This window comes from Heterodontus francisci, chromosome 19 (assembly GCF_036365525.1).
Source record: "Heterodontus francisci isolate sHetFra1 chromosome 19, sHetFra1.hap1, whole genome shotgun sequence".
NCBI lineage: Eukaryota > Metazoa > Chordata > Chondrichthyes > Heterodontiformes > Heterodontidae > Heterodontus > Heterodontus francisci.
The window spans coordinates 60,541,508-60,568,360 of NC_090389.1; the positions used below are offsets into that span (position 1 = coordinate 60,541,508).

A 26,853-nucleotide genomic window follows, 5' to 3' on the forward strand; every position below is an offset into this window, starting at 1 on the left:
TCGGAGCAAGCAGAGCATTACAACAGCCTTATCTTGACTGCAGACAGAGGGAGCGCTGAATGTGGATATTGTGAACAAGTTTGTTTCTGTACTGTGCTTTGCTGGGCTATCCTTATAATGTGCTAAAACATTCGCTGAAAATTTTGTGCACAAGTATTACCGTGCTGCGAAAGCTATTTCTAATTCAAAAGAAAGTAATGCATAAGTATTTGGCCTGCTTGTAAAGATTAAGAAACACACTGAAGACAACATAGTATCATTGTGGTGTTTGAAGAAGCTTAGGGTGCCCTCATTGTCCTTTCTGTTCAGTTTTCCATCCAAGATTTTGTGTGAAGAATTCAACTCTTATTATAAACATGTTGTTCTTGTCATCTGTTAATAGTTAAGAAATTGCATTAATATTGTACAAAATGGTCTGATACGAGAGCAATCTGCAGTGCCCAGCTATGATTTAGCTTCATAGATGGAAAAATATGCACAAGAAATAAAACTTGATGTCAAACCACATCTCGACTGAGTTATATGCCCAGCTCTCTATGCGTGTTGCTATGAGTGTGGCAATCACTAAATGGCTCAAAGGTATGAAGTATTTTTCTGATTGGCTTATTAGTAAACTCACAGGTGTCTTACATGATCTCAATCCTTGAAAGAAGAATGGCTCTAGCAGTTGGTTCACATAGTTGGATAAGATTTTTCAATGCTGTGCTACATTTTACCAAATCATAGAATGTGTGTGCACATCGTTTGGATAATTACAGGTCTAAAGATGAAAAGCAGATGCTTTGAAACACATGTCAGGTAATGTGAAAGAGGAGGGTTCTCAGAATTAAAGAAGTACTTGCATTTATGTTGTGCCTTTCAAGATTTCAGGGGGCATCCCAAAGTGCTTCACAATCAATTAAGTGATCTCGAAGTGTACTTTCTGTTGTAAAGTAGGGAAATGCAGCAGCCAGTTTGTGCACAGCAAAATCCCGCAAACAGCAATGAGATCAATAACCAGATAATCTGTTTTAGTCATGTTGATCGAAGGATAAATATTAGCTAAGACATTGGGGGAAATCTTTGAATGGGTCATTGGATATTCTACATCCAACTGAGAGAGTAGACATCTGATCCAAAAGATCACACTTCCGACGGTGCTTTACTCCCTCAGTACTGTACCGAAGTGTCAGTGGAGATTTTGGGTTCCAGTCTTTGGAGTGGGGCTTGAACCCACAACCTTCTGACTCAGTGAATTAAAGTTCCTGGTTGAAAACCTGCAGCCCTGTCAACTGCACATAAGAAACTGGATTTTTTGCCCTCCAACACTAAAAAGATTTTTCGAACATTGACGTGCTTCTGACATTCTGTTGAGCAGCTTTCTAAAGCAAAGAATCAAAAAATTGTTGTCAAAACTCATCTTTTCAATGGTATTCTGCCTGAAGGAAAACAAAAAAGACAATAAGCATTTCTTGGAGATTTCTATAATCATTTACATGACGAATAGAAATGAATCTTCGCCGAAATCCTCGTTTTTCATGCTGCTAACTCCTGTTATGTTTTTACTAATTTGACCACTTTTACAAGAGCTTCAATATTGATTACCAGTGATTCCAACAAATATTTTGTGCTTTTGTAGCTTCTTAGATAGACCTGGGTTGAATTTGCTACCTCCATAGAATGCCAATCTCCAATTCTGTCATCATCAATTACATTTCTGGCATTTGTAATGAGGTATGTTCCAAACTTTCTTAAGCATATTCATAACCTCCTAAAAATTTCCCTAGAAATTTTCATAAAAATAAAAACAATGCAGAATTAACTATCCACTACAGGAGCTAGATTTTGCTTAGTGAAAACCCTGGTGACAAAAATTAAGCTATGCTTTACTTGATACTGCATGTAACATATGCACAGAGGTTATGAATACAAATAAATGCTAGTTACATAACTTAACATGTGTAAACTGAGTAGACAAAAAATTGTATATAGGAGCCTCACTTGTGTATATATGTCTTGCTACATGTGTGTATGAGGGTCTCAATTTTGGCAGCTTTGCTTTGTGCCCCATGATCCATTAACCAGCAGGCACCCATTATCAAAGCTCACGAATGAATAATGGCCATTTATTTGGGCACTGTACTAGAGGATGTCTAACACTCATTGAAATCTGCCCAAATAACATCATCAGAAGAGTTGGCTGGGGAGTGGTAAATTGGTGAGAAAAGAGGAAAAGCATTTTTAACAAAAAGGAAAATTTCAGACTTCAAGTTAAGTGAATCCTGCTCACTTTCTGTCATCCCCTGTATAGACACATCGCCCCATCTCTTCTGAGGTCAGACCACTGCTGATCACAATTCTCACTGTTTGCAATGAAGCTGGCTCTGGGTTGCTTCCTGTAAATATTGCCAACAAGAACAACAGCAACTTCAATTTATAGAGTGCCTTCAGCGTAGTAAAGCATCTCAAGACACTTCACAGGAATGTAACTGGCCAAAAATTGACAAGCGGCCGAGTAGAGCAGGATACCGCACTTGAAAGTTCCCATGTCAGCAAGTGTTAAAAAAGATCTGTTAATGACACTATAATTTTCTTGTCTGAAAACGTTGAGCGCTTTCAACAATAAATACTTCCCTGAGACTTTCCTGCCCTTCAAATGTCCATATATACTTTTCCCAGATTTTAGTTGTAATACTAATGTTGAGATGCCTGACTGAAACCTGACTATACCATTATGGCTGCAGAGTATAAGTATTAGCTGTAGGTTTATGGAAGATAAAAGAATGCTGTAACTTTAACAAGCAGCTCTTTGTGTTGTGTAGTTGACAATGTGTAATGTGTGCAGCGAGATGGCATATTGTTCCTGTCAGTTGGTGGGTGAAAGCCAATCGGAGGAGGCTTGGTTGATGCGCGCTCCTCTTGTCGCTCGGTGTCAGTGGACGGCAGGGTGAGGAGGTTGGTTTCTTACTGGCTGTGCTCACACACATCCCGGGGAACAGCAGCAGTGGTAGTAACGTGGTGGAGCTCTCTACTTACCGTCGACGAGACTAAGCATCCCGGCCATGGCGTGTTACCACAGACCGGACGCCAGCACCCTGCAGGCCCTGAAGGACATGGCCAACACTCTGAGGATTCACTCCATTACCGCCACCACCGAGGCTGGGTCGGGGTAGGTGTCCACCGGGCGGCTAAGAAAAGCCCTGAGAGTGATCGCTGTCTCTCAGGGCGGCCTAAAGCTAGAGGATTGGCGGCGGGGGGGAGGCTGACCTGCGGCTTAAATCTCAACTGTCGCCACGTGAGAAATAGAAACAAAATAAACCGCCAAACTAAAAGGGACAGAAAGTGAAGCGAAAATAATCAGTCAGAAACCATCAAGATTTATTATAAATGATGCTAATGATGATGTAAATGGTGGCTGTTGCCTTCGGTGTGTGGGGCCCGGGCCGAGTTGCGGTCTCTCGCTGTGCGAGTTGATGGCGGCCGGCGGGGCGGGGAGTCGAGCGCTCGCCGAGTTCGGCTACTTCTAACCTTTTTATTCTTTCACGCCCCCTCCCCAGTTTCCAACTCCCAAGGACCTGGGGATTAGCAGAACTAGAGATCCCGCCACAATAGTCAACGGAGCGGAAAGTTAACTTGCAGCTGTAATTTATTGTTAACAATTTGTTGTAGATCCACTCGGTATGAAAACTTACTGTTTTGGTTATAATCTTTGGGAGACGCCCCGAAAAACAAGAAGAGCCAGGCTAGTTTAAACAAATACGTTTTAATGGGTGCTTTTGTTTCAGCAAGACCGTTTTCAAAGATTTACTTCTAGGTGGCAAAGTTAATTTTTCATACATTTACTCAATTGCTTGAGTCCTATGATTCCTGGCTACGAAGTATGGTTGCTGATTGTGCACCAATTCTTGTCTAATTTCACTGTGTATTGCTCAATCATTTTCATTGAAAATCATGTAAAAGCCTGTTTCTCCTCTGTCATTGAAATGATAAGAATGACCAAGTGACAGGATCCCCATACTGGCCTGTTTTGTGATTCCAGTTATTTGAAGCATGGAGCTTCCTTTCGATCATTGTAACTCCCTCCCACTGGCTGAGTGAGTAATTCTGTACCCTCTGAGCTGTACAGGTAAGGTCGATCCTCAATCTGTTTAGGTGATTATAGTTGGGGTGCTGCAGTTCATCCAGTGCCCATGAATTACCCAGGGGAATATCTCAGGGGTATCACTCTTGACTGCTACCTGATGATTACTGCATGTGTCAATATTAGGTGAACACTGGAAAGGCCTCTGCTGTGAAGTGCCTTTAGTTTAATAGTCTGCTCCTACTTAAGGTCAAGGAAAGACTATTTTGTCAAAGTTCCAGAACCTATATATATGCTAGTAAGAAGTGAATGCTTTCTGTGAAGGTGACAAAACTGTGAAGAAAAAAAGAATCAGACTTCGAAGAATAGATTGAGCTTTGAACAATTCCCTTTTGGTCATAGTGAAAAGGGAAATAAGACTCAAAAGTGAAGCAGAACTGAAAGTACCAATTGTAACAGTGGAGTACTGCAAAATGTTGTATAAATTTGGTGAATTAATTCCCAATTGCTGCAACATTGTAAAATCACTTCCTTTTCCTACTTTTTGTAATTATAGTATAAAGAAACATAGTTTATGAACAACTGTTATTGCTGAAAACTAAAAATTATACAGTGTATAGTTTGTAATCCTATTTAATTTTGCAGCTTATTTATTTTGTTTCTCATTGCTACCCTGAAAGGCCATACCTCTTGGTGGAACAGAGTTCCATGGATGCTGGCAGCCCCCCAGTTTTGTTCTTAATGATATATGAATCTCAACAGTGAGCAATTTGATTATGATTATGTCACAATTTGATTACGTCACAGCTGAACCCAATCTTATGCTTTCCCAACTTTTCTAGTAGTGGTTCCAGGTTAGTAATCAGGAGCAGGAATTCTGGCTGACATATTTCTTTACATAGTCTAGGGGTGCTGAGGCCAATTATAGAACCCTAAGTACTGTCCTTGTTGAGATCAGCAGACTCAACATCAAATTTGGGACAGTTTCATCTTTATTGCTTTCATGTTGTCTTTATCCTTTAAACCATTGGGGGAGTACTGTTTCATTTTCTTATGTTCCCTCCCCCAATACTGAGAAGACACAGAAGTGCAATTCAATGTACATAATTCCTTAAAGAGGATCAGTTATTAGAAGAAGGAAATAGATTGAAGATTGATTGAAACTTAAATGTTGTGAAATAAAGAAGTTGTTCAAAGAGCTAGTTTTCTGCTGCTCCTAAGAGTATACATGTTAATTTGACCAAACTGAGCACTGTTTTCCCACAGAAAATTAAGATAATGCTGCAAAATCAATTTGAATCTTATCTTACTACCTGTAATCCCAAAAGAAGAATGTCAGCGAAATAATTAGTCATTTATGATTTCATGAATATGGGAATGTTAGTATAGTGGTTATGTTACTGGAATAGCAATCCAAAGGCCTGGACTAATGATCCGGAAGCATGGGTTCAGATCCCACCATGGAAGCTGGGGAATTTAAATTCAATTAAATAAATCCGGAATAAAAAGCTAGTACCAGTAATGGTAACCATGAAAGTACTGGATTGTTGTAAAAACACATCTGGTTCACCAATGTCTGTTTAGGGTAAGAAATCTGCTGTCCTTAACTGGTCTGGCCTTTATGTGACTCTGGACCCGCAGCAATGTGCTCAACTCGTAATTGTCTCTGAAGTGGCCTAGCAAGCCACTCCGTTATATACAAGAACAGGAAGGCTCGCCGCCACCTTTTTAGGGCATTTAGGGATGGGCAATAAATGCTGACCTTTCCCCATGAATGAATTTTTTTTTAAAGATGCAATATTTTACTTTATTACTTATGTACTGTTACAGGTTTAGGTCACATTAACAAGACACAGAATTTGATGGAAACTTGGTTAAGTACAGCATGAAAGGATTGCTCAAGATTGGAGCATGTAAAATATTAATATTTAACATGTGGTTTGTCTAAGTACTTCAATTCCATTCGGGATTTTGTCTGATGGAAGTGAGGATGTAAATAAAGTGGAATGTGCTCTAACCTGCATGGGAATTATTTACTAAAAACCAGTGCTATTCCAATGTATTAATCTGGTGAAGTGATGTGCAAGTTTCTGTTATAATAGCAATTAAATGTTTGTCTATTTAACAGGCTAAAATATTCATTGGTTGAGGAAAATGTTTTTGTACATCGTCAGCATTTCCTTTTAAGATACCAGCAAGTGAAAATTTAAGCTCATTCTGACCAAGATAATGTAGATTTTTAGACAAGCTTGAATTCTAGTTGGAGAAGGTAATCTACCAGTAGGAATGCTGAAACCTGTGCCGTAAATTGAAATTATATTGTTTCTTGGAGGTAAAACTTTATTTTAGTTTGTTTAGCTAAAACTTCACAATGTACCTTGTTCCATTTGCCTTTGTATTTTAACATTGTGCTTAAGATATAAAAATGAAACTTTCTTTAATTTTTAAATGTATTTCCTACTGTAGAAAAGGGCTTCTGACTTATTTTCATAAATAAGTGAGGAACATGATGTACAGATTTATTCGAATTAACATTGAAAAATAAAGTAAAATAAGTGATATAATGAAATATGAAAAGTCCAAAATAAATTATGATTGCGTTTGAGGCAATGGCCTGTATATTGTTAAAGTATGCTATTCAAAAAAGTGTGCTTTCAGTTCTTAATTATTTAATAACTAAGCCGGTACGGACATGGTGGGCCGAAGGGCCTGGTTCTGTGCTGTATAACTCTGACTCAGAATGTTGAGCTAATAATTGTTCTATATATTCCCGGACTATTCATCGTTACCAAAAACTGAACACACAAATGGATAGACAGTTTTAAGATATAATTTTAGTTTTATATTCTGCTTTATTCCAGTAATAAAGATCTCAGACTGACCACATTATTTTAATACAAATTACTGCAATAACGTTTTGCAGGAATACTAAATTGAGATTAAACAGATCTAAAGTATTTGCTTACTCTGAAAAGAAATGCTGCAAAGTTGAACTATTAATACTGAAGCATGAACTGTGTGAAGTGTCAGCATGCTGTTTGATTTACAGACACCCTACATCATGCTGCAGTGCAGCCGAGATTATGTCTGTGCTGTTCTTCCACGCAATGAAGTACAAGCCACACGATCCTAAGAACCCCAACAATGATCGCTTTGTACTCTCGAAGGTGAGAATTGCCACTATAAACATTAAAATTGTATACATTTTGCCATCGTGTTTTTAGTATAAAACATCATAATAAGACTTGCTGTACACTTGAGTTATCAATTTGGCAGGTGAAGAAGGCCCATTAAATTTTAACTGCAGCAAGTACTCAGCAAGAAAAGAGTCATTCAGGTGTAATTTTGTCATCTTTGCAGTGAATATGGAGCTATAAATTTAGCATATTATTACATAATCTTCCGTATAGTAATTATAAGGATGGAGAAGATGTGTCAATGCCAGATTCTGCTGTTAAGAAATATTGTAACTAATTTTGAATGAGCAGCATGTATTCACATGTCTTCACATACATATTCAATTTGGTTTGAATTATTGTGAACACATTTTGTAATGCAGCTCTTTGTGTTGATTTTCAAAACCTAATCTGAAGTACAGAGTAACTTTCATTTAAAATCATTTTGGGAATAAATTACATGTGAAATTACTTGTCAACTGGAAGGGGACCAGAACATTGCTGCTACCTACTTGCTTGTTTAGCTGAAACATTTGCTAGTATAGCCAATAGCTCATGAATCTTTCTAGAACAAAGAAAAATAATTAGTCATGCTTACTTATTAAGCTGTTATCTTTCACATGTTTTCAAAGATTAAATTGAATCCAGAGAGAATTAAATTTATACTTTATAACCACTTAATTGTTTTTCTGTGTTGGATTACACTAGTTGATATTGCTGCTGTTATCAACAAATAAGCAATCCAATCATCAAGAATCTTAAGATAATTGGCTTGAAGTAGGTAAAGGACAGGAAGATGCATCTTTTTTTCAAGTACCGTGTATTCAGTACGAATCAGAGCTAAAGTAGCTGGGTGTTTTGTTCCAGGAGGTCCCGAAAGAATAAGTTTCTGTCACTGGAAAAAGCCTGTTAAATTTTTTGGTTCCAATTACTATAATAATCATATTCTGAAAAGGGAGGAGTTGACATCAAAAGATAATTTAGTCAATCATGTCTGTGCTGGCTCTTTGCTAGAGCTTTTCTAAAATAAAATTAACACCACTGTCCTCTTTCCAGTAGCCTTGCATCTTCCTTGGTTTCAAATGGTTATCTGTGCATCCCTGGACAAATGTAGTGGTCTCTGCCTCAGCTACTGCCTCTGGCAGTGTATTCCATGCTTTATTCCATGCCCGTTGAAAGAAATTTCTCCTAACCACTCTTCTCACTTTCTTATAACTTTCGTACAACAATTTTAAATTGAGCACCCCTTATCATGAACTCCCTATCAGAAACCCTGCATAATTTTAAAAACTTCTATAAAATCTCTCCTTAACCTTCTCTAGTGAAAATCGTCATAATGTCTCTAGGCTCTTCTGATAGCTGTAGTTTATTTTCTCTATTGTCAGCATGGTGAATCTATGCTCTATATCCTCTATGACTGATGCGTCATGTGTAATGTAGTGCAGATGGCTGTGCAATGTACTCTAACTGTAGCCTAACCATTGCTTTATCAATTCCTCTTTACTCTTGCTACATTTACATCTTAACTTTAAGAGATCCATGGACCTACAATTCCTGGATGTTTCTACAACATAATTCAGAAAAGGGGCTGGAATTTGAGTGGGGCCCAGTTCTGCTGGGTATTCTTCCTTTTCTCACATGATAAAATGTGATGGGTGCATCTTGTTCCTCCACCGCTACATGCCCCCCCCCAAACACCCATGTTCATGTCAGAAAAGTGGGTGGGGCAATGTCACCTACCAGTTCCTCCTCCATTGACCATCACACTATGGAGGTGGAGCTCCATTGTGTTCCAGTTAACTTTTTAGTTAATTCTGTTCCAGGGTGCCAAATTGCGCCCTGGCATTAATGGGGCCTATTGTACTAGTCTTTTAATAGCAATCAGTTATCTTTAGGAAAACTGATCTATTTTTAAAAAGTAATCTTACATCTTCAGGCAGAGCAGGTTCCTTCCTTGATGGACTGGCAAGATGCTGCTCTGAAATTTGCTTCCCAAGGCAGGTTGAAAATGGTGTCGTTTCCTGCTCTCGCCTGGAACTACAAAACTTTATCAACTTTGCTTCTAATTTCCACCTTCACATGATCCATCTCTGACACTTTCCTTCCCTTCCTCGACTTCTCTGTCTCCATCTCTGGGGATAGACTGTCTACTAATATTCATTGTCAGCCCACTGACTCCGACTCCCATAGCTACCTCGACTACACTTCTTCACTTTCTGTCCTGGGATTGCTGTAGTGTTTCAGCGAACATCAATGCAAGCTGGAGGAACAGCATCTCATTTACTGATTAGACACGCTACAGCCTGCCAAACTGAACATTGAGTTCAATAATTTCAGAACATGACGGCCCCCCTTTTTATTTTTATTTTTCTATTTTTTTTAATTGTTTATTTTATTTTCGTTTATTTCTCCTGTGCCTGCCCACTTTTTTTTTAATTTTTGTGCTTTGAGTCAGGGCTGTTCATTTTACAGTCAGTTAACACCCTCTCTGTACTAATGTTTTGTCTTTCACCACACCATTAACATACAGTTTGCCTTTGTTCCATGATTTTCTGGTCAGCTATTCTGTGACGTTGTCCTATATACACCTTCTCCTTTGTTATCTCTTGCCCCACCCCTGCTTTAAAGCCTTTCACATTTCTAATATTTGTCAGTTCTGATGAAGGGTCACTGACCTGCAATGTTATCTCTGCTTCTCTCTCCACAGATGCTGCCAGACCTGCTGAGTATTTCCAGCTTTTCTTGCTTTTATTTTATATTGAAAATAGTGGAGGCAGCCAACCCCCTTAATGCAAATAATTCTTTTGGCTGGATTTGGAGACTGAACCAAGGCTGGTACCGACTGGCAGCAGAAGTCTGGCATTCAGAAATTTCTGTGTTCATGTTTTTTTTTGTACTTCCCACTGCCAGCATTATTGCGCATTTAAACATAAAAGAAACAACCGATCACCTTGCCTATGACAGAATTACTTTAAAAAGTGCAAGATGCATAATTAAGGAGTGTGTTTTGAAATTTTATTTTGTTGGTTTCAGGGTCATGCAGCTCCAATTCTGTATGCTGTCTGGGCAGAGGTTGGTTACCTGAATGTAGAACAGTTACTAACACTGAGGGCAATGGGTTCCATTCTTGAAGGGCACCCTGTTCCGGTGAGTCTTGAGGAAATATCACATTTTTGTACTTTGGACGATTTCTGAAAAGAAAAATAAATCTTAACTGAATATTACTCTCTCCATTGTTTTCAGAAATGGGAGCAGAGAATGTTGCTCCTTAATTTTTCCAGACTTGGCAACAGCTCTCAATGGGGGGTCTGCTTCTAACCCTATTCCAAACCTGCTTTCAGGAAACAAGAAGTCCAAGGAAAATTGAGAGGAACTGCAGACCTCTCGCTAATTGAAGCCTTTTGGGGGAGGTGGGGCGGTGGGGGAAAGCTAAATATTTACATCGATTAGGCTCTGCTGCTTTCTTGGGTATTACTTTCTGTAGTATTTGTTTCCAAGTCACATTTTGCCTCTTTTATGTCTTTGCAGAAACTAGCTTTTGTTGATGTTGCCACTGGATCCTTGGGGCAGGGTCTGGGAGCTGCTGCTGGGATGGCTTATACCGGGAAGTACTTTGATAAAGCAAGGTGACCATTTTATATCGTAAGCTCCCAAAAAAAACTAGCCAATTTCTGCTGTTTGTATTGTATCTTATTTTTTAACTAAAATGTGTTAAGATATTCAGTCTCGACAACACCTTTCCAAACCCGCAACCTCTGCCATCTAGAAGAGAAAAAGCAGCAGATGCATGGGAACACCACCACCTGCAAGGTTCCTGTCCAAGTCACACACCATACTGACTTGGACCTAAATTGCTGCTCTTTCACTATTGCTGGGTTAAAATCCTAGATTTATTAGATCATGGCTGATTTAACCTCAATGCCAATTTACCTGCCTTTGATCGATGTCCCTTGACAACATTACCTGACAAAAAAAACAGTCTCAGTCATGAAAACCTAAACTGAAACAGTATCCATAGCTTTTTGCATGAGAGTTCCTGGTTTCCATTACCCTTTGTGGAAAAAGTGCTTCCTGATTGCACTTTTAAATGGCTAAGCTCTAATTTTATTTCCTATTGTTTGGATTTTCCCCACCAGAGGAAATAGTTGATTTTAGATCAGCCATGATCTAATAGAATGGCTGACCAAGCTCTAGGGTCTGAATGCCTGACTCCTGTTCCTAATTTTGAAGCATCGTAGTTTAATGATCTTTATAGCAGCTGTAAAAAATAGCATAGAAAAAAATATAAGCTCAAGATTTTTTATTCAGTCGTGGGATGAGAGCGTCACTTATTGCCCATCCTTAATTGCCCTTAAGAAGGTGGTGATGAGAACCTTTGAACCTCTGCAGTCCATGTGTAGGTACAGCCGCAGTGCTGTGAGAAAGGGAGTTCTAGGATTTTAACTCAGCGACAGTGAAGGAGCAGCAATATAGGTTCAAGTCAGTATGGTGTGTGAAATAGTCTCTGTATTAACCCTATTGAATCTCTCATCATTTTAAATATCTTCATTAGATTACCACGCAACCTTCTAAACCCGAGCAAAAGTCTATGGGATACAGGGGAATGTGACTGGTTGAATTCAAAATTTGCTCAGTGACAGGAAACAAAGGGTAATGGTCAATGGATATTTTTGTGAATGGAAAGCAGTTTCCAGTGGCTTTCCACAGGGCTCAGTGTTGGGTCCCTTGCTGTTTGTGTTAGATATTAATGATTTGGACTTAAATGTGAGAGGCATGTTTGGGAAATTTGCAGATGAGTCAAAAATTGGCTGTGTAGTTGATGAAGAGGATAGCTGTAGACTCCAGAATCATATCAGTGGTTTCGTTGAGTGGACAGAAAAGTGGCAAATGGAATTCAATCCAGAGAAGTGTGTGGTAATGCATTTGGAGAGGGCAGACAAAGCAAGGGGGATACACAATAAACGGGAGGATATTGAGAGGGGTAGAAGTGGTGAGAGACCTTGGAGTGCATGACCTTAGGTCCCTGAAGGTCGCAGCACAGGTAGAGTGGTAAAGAAGGCATATAGAATGCTTTCCTTTATTGGCTGAGGTATAGAATACAAAAGTAGGGGTGTAGTGCTGGAACTGTATAAATCGCTGGTTGGGCCACAGTTGGAGTATTGTGTACAGTTCTGGTCACTACATTACAGGAAGGACATAATTGCTCTGGAGAGAGTACAGAGGAGATTTAGAATAATGTTGCCAGGGCTTGAAAATTGCAGCTTTGAGGGAAAATTGGATAGGCTAGTGTTGTTTTCCTTCAAACAGAGGAGGCTGAGGGGTGACTTAATTGAGACGTACAAAATTATGAAGGGCCTAGATAGAGTAGACAGGAAGGACCCGTTTCCCCTAGTGGAGAGGTCAGTTACCAGGGAGCACAGATTTAAGGTGTTTGGTAGAAGGATTAGAGGGGACATGAGGAAAAACCTTTTCACGCAGAGGGTGGTGGGTGTCTGGAATTCACTGCCCAGATCGGTGGTGGAGGCAGAAACCTTCACCTTATTTAAAAGTTACCTGGACATGCACTTGAAGTGCTATAACCTGCAAGGCTACGGACCAAGTGCTGGAAGGTGGGATTAGAATGGGCGCCTAGTTTTTTTTTCAGCTGGTGCAGACATGATGGGCTGAATGGCCTCCTGTGCCGTAAACTTTCTACGGTTCTATGGTAATCACCTACTTGCTTACGCAATTTTAATGCCTAATACCTAATTAATGCTATACTGACCTCCTTGTTCTTAAAACCTACCACCTTTGACCAAGCTTTTAGCCACTTGCCCTAATATCACCTTTTCCTTTGATGTCAGTTTTTGTCTGAATATGGGCCTTTGAAGGAATGATACAAATGAAAGTTGTTCCTGTCCTGCTCCCATCTGCACAACTTCCTGTACCTCCAAATTTAATGCCATCTTCAAATTTGGATATACAGCCCTTCACTTTTGCTAATAATTTCCTGTGTGGAACCTTATCAGTAGTTCAGATAGACAACGTACATAAAAACCTCCCTATCCAGAATGCGAGTGACCTCAAAAAAAAATTCAACTGGAAATGTCAGGCATGACTATCCGTAACAAATCCATGTTGTGTGATCAGCTCATAATTGTCCAAGTACTCAAGAACTGTCTGATGTTAGATTAAGAGTCTGTAATTACTTGGTTTATGTCTTCCTTAATTCTTGAATTAAGGTAAAATTCTTGGGTAAAATTTGCAACTTTCCAATCTAAAGGCACTATTCCTGAATCTAGAGTGCTGTGGAAAGTTGAGTAATGCAGCTGTAATTTCATTGAATACTTTTAATACCATTATTTGCTTCATTGCCATTTTTAAACTTGTAATACATCTATTAAATTCATCCCCTTGACTTGCTTTTACTGTTGGTGTTTTGATTTCTGCCTCCCAGTAAAAGCTGATATAAAATATCATTAACAAGCTGCCATTTCCTTAGTATCCACTATATTCTCATCCTCATCTGTCTTTAATTAGCCCACATTCCTCTGTATCACTGTTTCCTTTTAATATATCTATAAAAGATTTTGCTATTAGATTTGATATCCCTTAAGTTTTTTTTTCCCTATTCATGTTTAACATGCACTTGAGTTTCAGGCCCTTTTCCAGCATAAAATAAAATTATATGTGAAAAGTTTACTTTTGAGATTGTAACCCAGTGTAAGTCCTCCTTCAGTAACCTCACCACCACTCCTCCTCGCACTTTCTGTAAGTTAGTTGTGTATCTGAAAGTATTAAATTACGGTTGGTTTCCGCTTTTATAAACTTTTATAACCTTCGTGAGTGGTGCTGCCAGATGGCATTCCAGGAATGCAAACTTGAGACAGCAATCTTTCCCAAACATTTTTTTCTTTTCAAAGGTGGGATTAGCAGAGTCTCTAAATTTCATGAATCTGATACAAGACATGAGTTTTTCTGCATGGGGTACTCTAATGCTGCACTAAAAACAAAATTCCAGTTTCATGTATGTTGATACTCAGAATTTGGAGATTAGATTAGCGATGAAAGATAATTATTCAAACAGCAATAAAGGGGGCTAAATTGGATAACCCCTGCAAATGGGCTCAGGATTCGCTACGTGCATTTAATTCATGCCTGTTAAATTTAATGCATGCAGCATGCAAACTTTGTGCTGCCTTATCATTTGAATAATTGCTGCTGGTGTCCAGTGCTAACCACAGTTCATTCGCTGCACCACCAGCAGGGGACTGAAAATTGTAACCATCTAAAGATAACCTGCAACTATTGAAGAGGAAGTGCACTGTGGCTGGAGCAGGTGCTGGCAATCGTGCAGGAAGTAAAGCTGACCTGGGAAATGGTGTAGAATGACACAACTTGGGAGAGTGGACTCCAAGATTTTTGATGCTGCACTGAAGGTCTTGGTGGAGGAAGTGGAAAGTAGATGAGATGTCCTGTATTGACAGGATGTCTCCTGATGTGCTCAGAAGGCAGTGGGAGCAGAGCGCCATAGAGATTAATGGCAGGAGTCAAGACTGAAGGATCTGATTGCAGTGCCACAAGAAGTTCCCTGACCTCGCGTGAGTGGTCAAGGTCAGTGAATGCACCTTCAAATACCATATCCTGCCATTTGCACCATTAGCTTCAGCCACTGCTCAAATTGCCATACCCCCATCACTTACCTATCAACGATATGTATCAATCAGACTCATACCTAACATTCATATGCTTCACTTCAACCTCACTCTCTTAGCACTGCTGCAAGCCTCGCATCCACATCTCGCAGCTTGCATAAATTGCTAGCTCTTCGATTATGACCACCATGTCACCCAAACAGGTTGGACTACACTCACTGACACATTTCCCTTTCTCTTGTAGGAGAAGGTGGCACATAACCATACATAGCAGGAGCTAACTGGAGGGGGACAGGCGGCCCTGCATGTCCTAACCCTCCCATGGAGCGGACGGTGCTAGACTTTATTGGTATGTCCATTGCTGAGGCTGTGGCCAGCAGCAGGCTGAAACCATCAAGGATGACCGTATCCTCATACCTATTCCTCCCTTGCACATCCCACTTTCCTCTCAACCCCATTTTCTAATTAACAAGCTACCAGTGGTGTTAGCATGCACCTCTTACTCCCACTCTTCTGTCCCCGCCAGGATCCCCACCATTGAACCACAAACTTACCCTTGTCTTGTTTTCTTTTCAGATATCCAAGAGGTGCAACATGGCCAGGCAGTGGAGGAACACCAACAAGAGAGTGGTGAAGACTCAGCACTGTCACTTGATTTCAAACTTGCACTCACCAACTCAGATACTGACACTGTGCATATAATCGAGGATAGATTAAAGGTGCAATTTGCACATAGCAAGACACGGTGTGTGTGGCCTGCAGCCGGGGCAGATGGTGAAGTCATATACAGGTTCCACTGCAGAGGACTCGCATGAATTTTTTAATGGGCCTGTCTACCGAAGATCGCTGATGGGTATGCATAATATGGTGCATTGGGAAACCTGCCAGAAAGCCTTCAATCACTGTCAAGGAGCATGAAGGAGTCCAGCATCAACTTGGCACAGGATTTTGTGTAGAGTGTGGAGCCCATCCTTTTCAGCATGGAAGGTGGCAGTTAACTCCATTCAAATACTTGTGGACTTACCCATGATGCAGCGTCTGATGGCCAACATTGCAGTTTTTATTGCAGTGCAAGTATCTGTGTGTTGCAGTGGGAACTCTGACTGCTGCAATGCAAGATCAGACTGCTGCCATCATGGCTGTGAATTACACTGTTCAAAGGGGTGTCACAGCAGTCCAGCAATCTCTTCTCCAATAGATTCAGGATTGCTGAGGTACTGGCCCTGGGAAGTGGTGATAGCTCTGTGAAGCACAAACCTGCTGTCCTCTCGGGATGATCACATTCGTCCCCCTAACCCTGCCATTCTGCCAATACCCATGCTGTTCCCACTCAGCCCAGACTGCTGCTGCCCATGCTGAGATGGTGCACACCTCAGCCAGGCCTTCTAGGCCCATAGCTGCTTGAGGTCATTGTCCAATCTGCAATATCTTCCATTGAAAGCCAGCAGCCATACTGCAGCCACTGAGGTAGAACTCTGCAGGAGCACTAGGACAGGCAAAGGCACTAACAATGTTTGTGTGATTAGTTGACCTTTGTGTGCAATATGGCATGATTTCATTTTAAAAAAAATTGATTCGGAATGTTTGTTTTGTGGTGGCTTATGGACACTGATGGTGAGTGACAGACGGAGGGTAAGGTATGGGACTATTAGTGTATGGGGAATTGGGGTTGTGGTTATTGGAAACGCACTCTGATGAGTTTTTCCACAGATGGCCAAGGCAGAAAGTGGCTGTCTCGGTTCCTCCTCCCCGTCACGCAGCTGATGATAGCGGCTGTCCCTTCATCATGGCGGTGCAGCATGCAGCAAAACACCACAAATATTAACACCTGCTTGCTGAGTAGTACAAGGCTCCTCCAGAGCAGTCCAGGCAGCAGAAGCATCGTGTTTTGTATAGCTTCATGCCTTTCATTGTACAAAGTGACTCCTGACAATGCAGCAGCCCGCTGACGTCGTCATAGCGCTCCAAGCTGCTCACATGTGCAAACGGTCTCCTGCGCTCTGAGATGCTGTGCATGCACAGCCTAAATCTTGCTTTGCCAGGACTACAGGACTAACTGGCGCATGCGCAGAAAAATGCTTTTCACGCCACCCCCCCTTGGCCGCTCACTCCCCGCTTCACCCCACTCTGGCTGCTTGCTCTCTTTCCCCACCCCCACCCCCCCAACCTCCATCCCACTATGCGGCTGCTCTCTTCTCCTCCCCGCCAACCCCCCACCCAAAACCCTCCAGACGCTAACTCTAGGCCATGGGTCGCTTCCCTCCTCTCAGCCACTCGCTCCGCCTGAAGAAGCAAAGCGAGCTGCGAGGGGTGACGGGGCAATGTAGGAGCAAGTGGCCGAGAGGAGAGAAGCGGCACGGCCCGCCAGCTAGAGCTAGCGTCTGGAAGGAGGTGAGGAGTGAGTGGCCGGAGAGCGGGGTGGGGGTGCTGCTGGGGGTGGGCGGCCGGAGAGCGGGATGGCACTGAAACTTCACAGAATTATGGAGGGTGTGCAGCGCTGTCAGAGGTGCAGTCCTTCTGTTAAGACTTTAAACAGTGCAATGTTCTCCGTGTCTCAAACATGCCCGTTGTGTGCTGCCATGGGTTGAAGTTGTTTTTGTGATAAATTGAGCAGCGCCATCCTTAATCCTGGCAGCTGCCCGAACATTACAGACAGTGATGCGTGTGCGTAGTTGCGCACCCAGATTCATCAGCCATATCTCTGATAGCCCTCGTCGCCTTTTAGGTACCCTTTGGTTTGCTGTGGTTGCTCAGATGCAGCTGGCACAGCAGACTGCCATAGAATGAAAGCATCATGACTGCTGCTGAAATCCTGAGCATTGACCTGCATGATTCATTGCCTATGGTCACACACCAGCTGGATATTGAGCGAGTGGAATACCTTTCAGTTCTGATATAGGGCAGAGGTGGTTGTATATAGACCCCCAAACTGAAGTGGTGATGTTGGGAATGGCATTAAACAGGAAATTGGAGATGCATGCGATAAAGGAATATCTGTAATTATAATCTGCATATAGATTGGACAAATCAAATTAGTCACAATACCGTAGAGGAGGAATTCTTGGAGTGTATACGGGATGGTTTTCTGGACCAACGAGAGAACAGGCCATCCTAGACTGGGTATTGTGTAATGAGAGAGGAATAATTGACAATCCAGTGATGCGAGACCCCTTAGGGATGAACGACAATGATATGATAAAATTCTTCATCAAGGTGGAGAGTGACATAGTTGATTCTGAGACTGGGGTCCTGAATCTTAGTAAAGGAAACTACAAAGGTATGAGGCGCGAGTTGGCTATGACTGATTGGGAAACGTTACTTAAAGGGATGACGGTGGATAGGCAATGGCAAACATTTAAAGAGCGCATGGATGAATTGCAACAATTGTTTCTCTGTCTGGTGCAAAAGTAAAACTGGGAAGGTAGCCAAACCATGACTTACAAGGGAAATTAGAGATAGCATTAGATCCAAGGAAGGGGCATATAAATCTGCCAGAAAAAGCAACAGACCTGAGGATTGGGAGCAGTTTAGCATTCAGCAAAGGAGAACCAAGGGATTGATTAAGAAGGGGAAAAGAGAGTATGAGAGCAAGCTTGCGGGGAACATAAAAACGGACTGTAAAAGTTTATATAGGTATGTGAAGAGAAAAAGACTGGTGAAGACAAATGTAGGTCCCTTACAGTCAGAAACAGAGGAATTTATTATGGGGAATAAAGAAATGACTGACTAACTAAATGCATACTTTGGTTCTGTCTTCACAAAGGAGGACACAAATATCATACCAGAAATGTTGGGGAACACAGGGCTTAGTGAGAGAGAGGAACTGAAGGAAATCAGTATTAGTAGAGAAATGGTGTTGGGGAAATTGATGGGACTGAAGGCCGATAAATCCCCAGGGCCTGATGGTATGCATCCCAGCGTACTTAAGGAAACTGCCCTGGAAATAGTGGATGCATTGGTGGTCATCTTCCAAGATTCCATAGACTCTGGAACAGTTCCTACAGATTGGAGGGAGTTAATATAACCCCACTATTTAAAAAGGGAGGTAGAGAGAAAGCAAAGAATTATAGACCAGTCAGCCTGACGTCGGTAGTGAGGAAAATTCTAAAGTCCATTATCAAAGATTTTATAGCAGAGCACTTAGAGAACAGTGGTAGAATCGGACAGAGTCAGCATGGATTTACGAAAGGGAAATCATGCTTGACAAATCTACTAGAATTCTTCGAGAATGTGACTAGTAGAGTTGATGAGGGTGAGCCGGTGGATGTGATTTATTTGGACTTTCAGAAGGCTTTCAACAAAGTCCCACATAAGACATTAACGTGTAAAATTAAAGCCCATGTGATTGCGTGTAGTGTATTGTGATGGATAGAAATTTGGTTGGCAGACAGGAAACAGAGTAGGGATAAATGGGTCTTTTTCCGAATAGCAGGCAGTGACTAGTGGGGTACCACAGGGATCGGTGCTGGGACCCCAGCTATTCACAATATATATTAATGATTTAGATGAGGGAACTCAATGTAATATCTCCAAATTTGCAGATGACACAAAACTGTGTGGGAGGGTGAGTTGTGAGGAGGATGCAGAGAGGCTTCAGGGTGATTTGGACATGTTGAGTGAGTGGGCTAATGCATGGCAGATCAGTATAATGTGGATAAATGTGAGGTATCCAACTTGGTAGCAAAAACAGGAAGGCAGATTATTATCAGGCTATAAACTGAGAGAAGGGAATGTGCAGCGAGACCTGGGTGTTCTTGTACACCAGTCGCTGAAGGTAAGCATGCAGGTGCAACAGGCGGTAAAAAAGGCAAATGGTATGTTGGCCTTCATAGCGAGAGGATTCGAGTACAGGAGCAGGGATGTCTTGCTGCAATTATGCAGGCCTTGGTGAGGCCACACCTGGAATATTATGTGCCGTTTTGGTCTCCTTATCTGAGGAAGGATGTTCTTGCTATAGAGAGAGTGCAGCAAAGGTTTATCAGACTGATTCCTGGGATGGCAGGACTGACGTATGAGGAGAGATTGAGTCGGTTTGGATTATATTCGCTGGAGTTCAGAAGAGTGAGGGGGGAATCTTATAGAAATCTATAAAATTCTAACAGGACTTGACAGGGTAGATGCAGGAAGGATGTTCCCGATGGGGGAGTCCAGAACCAGGGGTCATAGTCTAAGAATACAAGGTAAACCTTTCACGACTGAGATGAGGAGAAAATTCTTCACCCAGTGAGTGGTGAACCTGTGGAATTCACTACCACAGAAAGCAGTTGAGGCCAAAACATTGTATGTTTTCAAGAAGGAGTTAGATATAGCTCTTGGGTCTAAAGGGATCAAAGAGTATGGGGAGAAAGTGGGAACAGGTTACTGAGTTGGATGATCAGCCATGATCATACTGAATGGTGGAGCAGGCTTGAAGAACCGAATGGCCTACTCCTGCTCCTGTTTTGTATGTTTCTATGAGTTGATGTGCGGCAACTGCAAAACAATATGTGTGCGTACGTGCAGCTTGCATACTGGGATGCCTGCAATCCTAGTGAAAGCTGTGCTCTCACTTTGCCTGCTTTGTCTCTGTCAAGAGAGAATGAAATCTTGTTAGCTGTCTTTGAATAGAAAGCTTCAGGGACCTAACTTACGCAACGGTGGATGGTAAACTGCAAGATGTTGCAAATATCTCTAGCAGCAGCCTGGAAGAAGACAGACGCATAAAGGTTCATCGCCACGCTGACCTTTGCAGTCACTGGCAATACAATCCTTGTCTTGCTGACGATGTAGCAGCTGGTGGATTTCAGTGAAGCCATCCTTACTAAAGCACAGATGTCTCAATGTTGTTCCTCACTGAGGTTGAGGTAGGAGAATTGCTCCCTGAACCCCCTGAGCAGATATGGCCTCCTGCCTTCTCCCCTTCCTCCTCCCTCGTCCAGCAGGTTGTCCTGATATTTGTTTCTGCTTCTCATTCTCCAGTTCATGCTGTATTTCATGGGGAATGCCTACTAGTGCAACTGGTTTGTGCAAAAGCCTAGAAGTCAAGGAAATGTCTTTCAACACCTGCCACACCATTGCCATTTTGGAACTTTGAACTTGAACCAAGTAGAAAGTGGCAAACACTTGTAGAATCGTAGCAATAGCCAGAAGAAATCAACCATCAAATAACCTGCAAGTAGTTGAGGATCTCTTTAAATAATACTGGTGTTACGGTCCTTTCTGCTGAATAAGTGTACAGCTGTGCGAGATTGAGACGGCATTCGCTGAAACATGGAATTCCAAAATCGTAGCCCTGGTGTCAAATCAGCATTGCAGACTGATTGACATCATGATCTGCCTGCTCTGCTACATGCGGCAGATGGTCACTGCACCTGCGCTAATGCCCTTACCAGTATGGCATCTGGTGCAGTTCACCCAACAAGTGTGTGCATATGTCGCGAATGCCATTATGGAGCTCTCGGTATTCGTGGAGACTGAGAGGGGCCCCTCGACACCTTTCTCACCTGGTTGTAACAAGTCTCTCAGGTAATGTTTTCAAATGTTACTAATTAAAAGCTGGATTTTAATATAAAGCCAGAAACAGTTGTCTTTTGTCACTTTTTGTAGATATTACCAAATCGGTTGATAAATCCAAGATTCTCATTCTTTCATTCTTCTGGAAGTTAACCAGCTTCGGTTAATAGGTGGGGACCTGAAATTGACACAGCAAATACTGGTGGGAAATAAATTGTCGTGCATGAACAACTGCCAAGAAATCCAATCCCTGTCTTTGTAAAAAAAAATCTGCTCAGTCATCGTGGCTGCCCATTCTCTTCATTTTAAAGCTTTTCTCTTGCAACATATCCTATTTCTTCTTGCAATATAATTAATTAAGGGTAGGTACTCATGTACAAGAGACTTTTTTTCCCTTTGAGCAAGTTAAATTATGTTTTTACTGCTATTTGCACCCAGATTCTAATGCTTTATTTGAACAAAGCAGAGTTAACTAAGCACCACATCTATATCATCTTCTGATAAATGAAATGACTAATTTCTACATGAACAACATAACTAAAATAACCGCAACAGTCACAGCAGTGTTGTAACAAAAACTTTTCAGTGAACGTAATGGATCAATTTTTTAATAAAAAGGTCAGATACAATGTTTGTCACAGATGACACCCCAAAGATAATGGAAAAGAATGTCTGGAAAATGCTTAATCAAGTGTTTGTTTATTTATTTAGAGATACAGCACTGAAACAGGCCCTTCGGCCCGCTGAGTCTGTGCCAACCAAGAACCACCCATTTATACTAACCCTACTGTAAATAATTGTTTTACTGAGAAGTGCAAGTTTGTTCCCAGCCTACCTTGGCGTAATATTCTCTTGCTGGTTAGGATGAGAGGTTTGTTTTTGGAATGTAGGTTCATTTAAAATTTTTGCTGTTTGGGTATTGCATTTCGTAATTAGTATTGTCACGCACACTGGAAGTGTGATGATACAAACTATGGACTAACTATGAAGAATTATTGAAAACTGACTTTGTCTTTTTAAAAAAAGAACCTTTCTTTTCAAGAAGTGAACAATGGTCCAAAATGGCCGTCCAAGGAAAAGGGTATATTTGTGTATTCAAACTGTCTGACAAAGACAAAAGGACAAACCTTCAAAGCTAAGAGGTGTCAATTGCACCCTATCCTAAAACATTCCAGAATTGAATGCCCTGTTCTGAAGCAAAGAAAGTGTGAAGTAACCAAGTCCTGGATCATTGTACAATCACCATGGGGAAGAGATGAGAACGACTCCTACCAGGAGGTGAGAAGTAACACAGCTTTACCTTTTTGTTTTTTAAAAAAAAAAGATAGCCAGGAGAGAGAAAGAAAGAGAAGCAACATCCAGCTGCCGTTTTTCCAGTAAGCCAGAAGGCATGCTGTAGAATCCTACATCTGCATTAGACAGCAGTGAACCAGAAGTGCCCCACTGTCTTCAACTGACCTTGGAATAAAGAGAGAAATGTAGAATCATCTCAGGCCTGCACCCATCGAGAACTTGATTTTCCAAGAGAATTCAACAGGTTTACCGTGACCGCCCCCCCCCCCAAGTGATCTTCCTTTTAGTGTGTGAGTGTGGTTGTGACAATTTTGGGATAAGGCATATTGATCAATAAACAATTGTTTTTCTGTTTTATAAAACCTCCAAGAAAACCTGTCGCTGTCTGTGAAAAATAAAACACCAAGAGGTTAAACCATAATAACAAAACACTTGCTGTGGTAAGGTGGGGGAGTTGAACAGTGGCAACCACCACATCACACCATGTGGCCATAACAAATTGGAGGCTCGTCTGGGATCTGAACACCCAAATAAACGAAAGATTTGGAAAACGGGAGGGAAATTGACCTCTAAAATTGTGGAAAAATAAACAAACAGGTTTTCTTGTATTTTTTTTCTCTACTGTACTAGAAGCAAAAGAGATGGCCACACTTAATGCTAAGAAGTTGGTACAGCACGGAGAGATATCCCATGATAAACAAATTAAGTGTTGGAGATTTAAAAAGCTTAGCTGCAGAGATGGGAATCACTTTCAGACAAAAAGCAAAGAAACCTGAACTGGTGTAAAGTCTAGCCAACCATTTTAAATTTACCCCTTAACTAGAAGAAGATAGCCCAGAATCAGAGACTGAAAACTATAATTCTAACTAGAATACAGTTGCAGATGAAAAGGGAGGAAACTTCGATACTAAATTATGTGACCACCTTCCAGGAGAGCTTTTCCTAGGCCTGTGCAGTAGCGCAGATGTTAGAGAGGGTGCAGAAAATATTTACGAGAATGGTTCCAGGGATGAGGAATTTCAGTAATGAAGATAAATTAGAGAAGTTGGGACTGTTTTCCTTGGAGAAGAGAAGGCTGAAAGGAGATTTGATAGAAGTATTCAAAATCACGAGGGGTCTGGACAGTGTAGATAGGGAGGAACTGTTCCCGCTTATGAAAGGATCGAGAACCAGAGGGCACAGATTTAAAGTAATTGGTAAAAGAAGCAAAGCGACATGAGGAAAAACTGTTTCAATGAATGGTTAAGGTCTGGAATGCACTGCCTATGTGTGGTGGAGGCAGGTTCAATTGAAGCATTCAAAAGGAAATTAGACTGTTCTATGAAAAGAAACCATGTGCAGGGTTACTAGGAGAAGATGGGGGTATGGCACTAGGTGAAATACTCATTAGGAGAACCAGTGCAGACACAATGGACTGAATGGCCTCCTGCACTGTAACAGTTTTGTGATTCTCAAAAAATCTCAGGAAAAAATGAAATGGCAGGCAGATAAGAAAGCTGCTGTCTGAGTTTAAACCAAGTTCTGGTGCTGCTGCCCCTGCAGGGCGAACCTTTAAAGGCCAGGTTTAGTGGCCCATATAGTGTAGGGAAAAAGGTGAATGAGGTAAGCTACTTAATTAACACTCCTGACAGAAAGGGGAAAAAAACAAAGACTGTGTTGTATCAACATGCTGAAAAGATACTACAGTCAAGAACGGGACAGATCAGTAATTGTGTGCCAGGCAGTAAAAATGATAGAGAGCGGTACTGGATGAGAATGAAAACCCTGAAAACTCTAAAATTGATCCCCTAAACCAAATTGGAGAACACTGAAATTTTAAAGGGATTAGACACAATGTTGGACTATCTCACTGAACAACAGAGACATTCGTAAAGGAGTTTAAAGAAGTCTGCAGGAACAAACCGGGTTGCAGACCTTTAATAGTACACCATGTGAAGGTAGGAGAGACCCCACCAATAAAACAGAACCCCTATAGGTTGAACTCCACTAAGCCAGCTCAGGTTTGCCCGGAAATCCAGTCCGTGCTGGAAAAGGATTTAATCAAACCTGGTCAGAGTAGCTGGAGCTCACCTATAGTATTAGTTCCCAAACCTGGTGGTTCAACCAGACTCTGCATTGATTACCACAAGGTCAACGCAATTACAAAAACAGATTCATTCCCAATCCCGCATATTGAAGACTGCGTAGACCAGGTAGAAAATTCCACCTACATCAGCAAAATAGATTTATTAAAAGGATACTGGCAAGTACCAATGACCCAGCAGGCAAAGAAAATCTCTGAATGTGTCACGCTGATGGCTTATTTCAGAACAAAGTAATGCGTTTCGGTCTGAAAAATGCCGAGCCCCATTCCAATGGTTAATGAACCAAGTGATAGCTGGTCTAAATAACTGTCCTTTACCTCGACGACCTGCTAGTTTTCAGCAACACCTGGGAAGACCATTTAAATCATTTACAGGCACTCTTCGAAAGTCTACAGAACGCTCACTTTGTGGCCAACTTGTAAAAAGCAAATTCGCCAGTCACCTATTTAGGCCACATGGTGCATCAGGATTGAGCTTTGCCAAGGACAGCAAAAGTGCAGGCCCTGGTAGATATACCCATTCCAAAAACCAAGAAGGAAACCATGCGCTTCCTGGGCATGTGTGGGTTCGACCACAAATTTGTTCTGAATTTCGGCACCTTAGCTGCTCCCCTGACAGACCTGTGAAAGAAAAGTGCAAAAGCAGTCCTGTCAAAGCCGTTCCAGTGAGCATTCAGAAAGTTGAAGGCAATTCTCACAAATGACCAGGCACCCTGAATTTCAACAATTTAAATTTAAAATGACCATTGACACTAGTGATGTCGGAATAGGCACCATTCTGCTCCAAGATGATGATTCAGGTTTGGAAAGACCAGTTGGCTGCTATTGGCATTTGGTTATTAGGATTTAACCACCTGCTGTTTTATTTTTCAAATCGACAGCAACAGATTTTCTTGTAGGTTTTAAAAAGCAGAAGATCAGTTGCTTATTGATCAATAGGCCTTAGAAGCTGGCCGAGCGCGTCTACCCTGAGGCACAGTGTGGCTTTCGTGCAGAGAGATCGACCGTTGACATGCTGTTCTCCCTTCGTCAGATACAGGAGAAATGCCGTGAACAACAGATGCCCCTCTACATTACTTTCATTGATCTCACCAAAGCCTTTGACCTCGTCAGCAGACATGGTCTCTTCAGACTACTAGAAAAGATCGGATGTCCACCAAAGCTACTAAGTATCATCATCTCATTCCATGACAATATGAGAGGCACAATTCAACATGGTGGCTCCTCATCAGAGCCCTTTCCTATCCTGACTGGCGTGAAACAGGGCTGTGTTCTCGCTCCCACACTTTTTGGGATTTTCTTCTCCCTGCTGCTTTCACATGCGTTCAAGTCCTCTGAAGAAGGAATTTTCCTCGACACAAGATCAGGGGGCAGGTTGTTCAACCTTGCCCGTCTAAGAGCGAAGACCAAAGTACGGAAAGTCCTCATCAGGGAACTCCTCTTTGCTGACGATGCTGCTTTAACATCTCACATTGAAGAGTGCCTGCTGAGTCTCATCGACAGGTTTGCGGCTGCCTGCAATGAATTTGGCCTAACCATCAGCCTCAAGAAAACGAACATCATGGGGCAGGACGTCAGAAATGCTCCATCCATCAATATTGGCGACCACGCTCTGGAAGTGGTTCAAGAGTTCACCTACCTAGGCTCAACTATCACCAGTAACCTGTCTCTAGATGCAGAAATTAACAAGCGCATGGGAAAGGCTTCCACTGCTATGTCCAGACTGGCCAAGAGAGTGTGGGAAAATGGCGCACTGACACGGAACACAAAAGTCTGAGTGTATTAGGCCTGTGTCCTCAGTACCTTGCTCTATGGCAGCGAGGCCTGGACAACGTATGCCAGCCGAGAGCGACGTCTCAATTCATTCCATCTTCGCTGCCTCTGGAGAATACTTGGCATCAGGTGGCAGGACCGTATCTCCAACACAGAAGTCCTCGAGGTGGCCAACATCCCCAGCTTGTACACGCTACTGAGTCAGTGGCGCTTGAGATGGCTTGGCCATGTGAGCTGCATGGAAGATGGCAGGATCCCCAAAGACACATTGTACAGCGAGCTCACCACTGGTATCAGACCCACCGGCCGTCCACGTCTCCGCTTTAAAGACGTCTGCAAACG

The 26,853-nt window shown here is 41.8% G+C and overlaps 1 protein-coding gene across 1 annotated transcript in view; it reads left to right on the top strand.

The window, feature by feature from the left end:
- The first annotated feature begins 2,869 nt into the window (after positions 1–2,869).
- Positions 2,870–26,853, top strand: part of LOC137380098 (transketolase-like) — a 54,260-nt gene continuing 30,276 nt past the window's right edge. The window contains exons 1-4 of the mRNA XM_068051732.1: positions 2,870–3,148; positions 7,110–7,227; positions 10,270–10,383; positions 10,765–10,862. Coding sequence (XP_067907833.1) covers positions 3,042–3,148; positions 7,110–7,227; positions 10,270–10,383; positions 10,765–10,862 — 437 coding nt within the window. The 5' untranslated portion in view covers positions 2,870–3,041. The remainder of the gene's footprint in view (positions 3,149–7,109; positions 7,228–10,269; positions 10,384–10,764; positions 10,863–26,853) is intronic.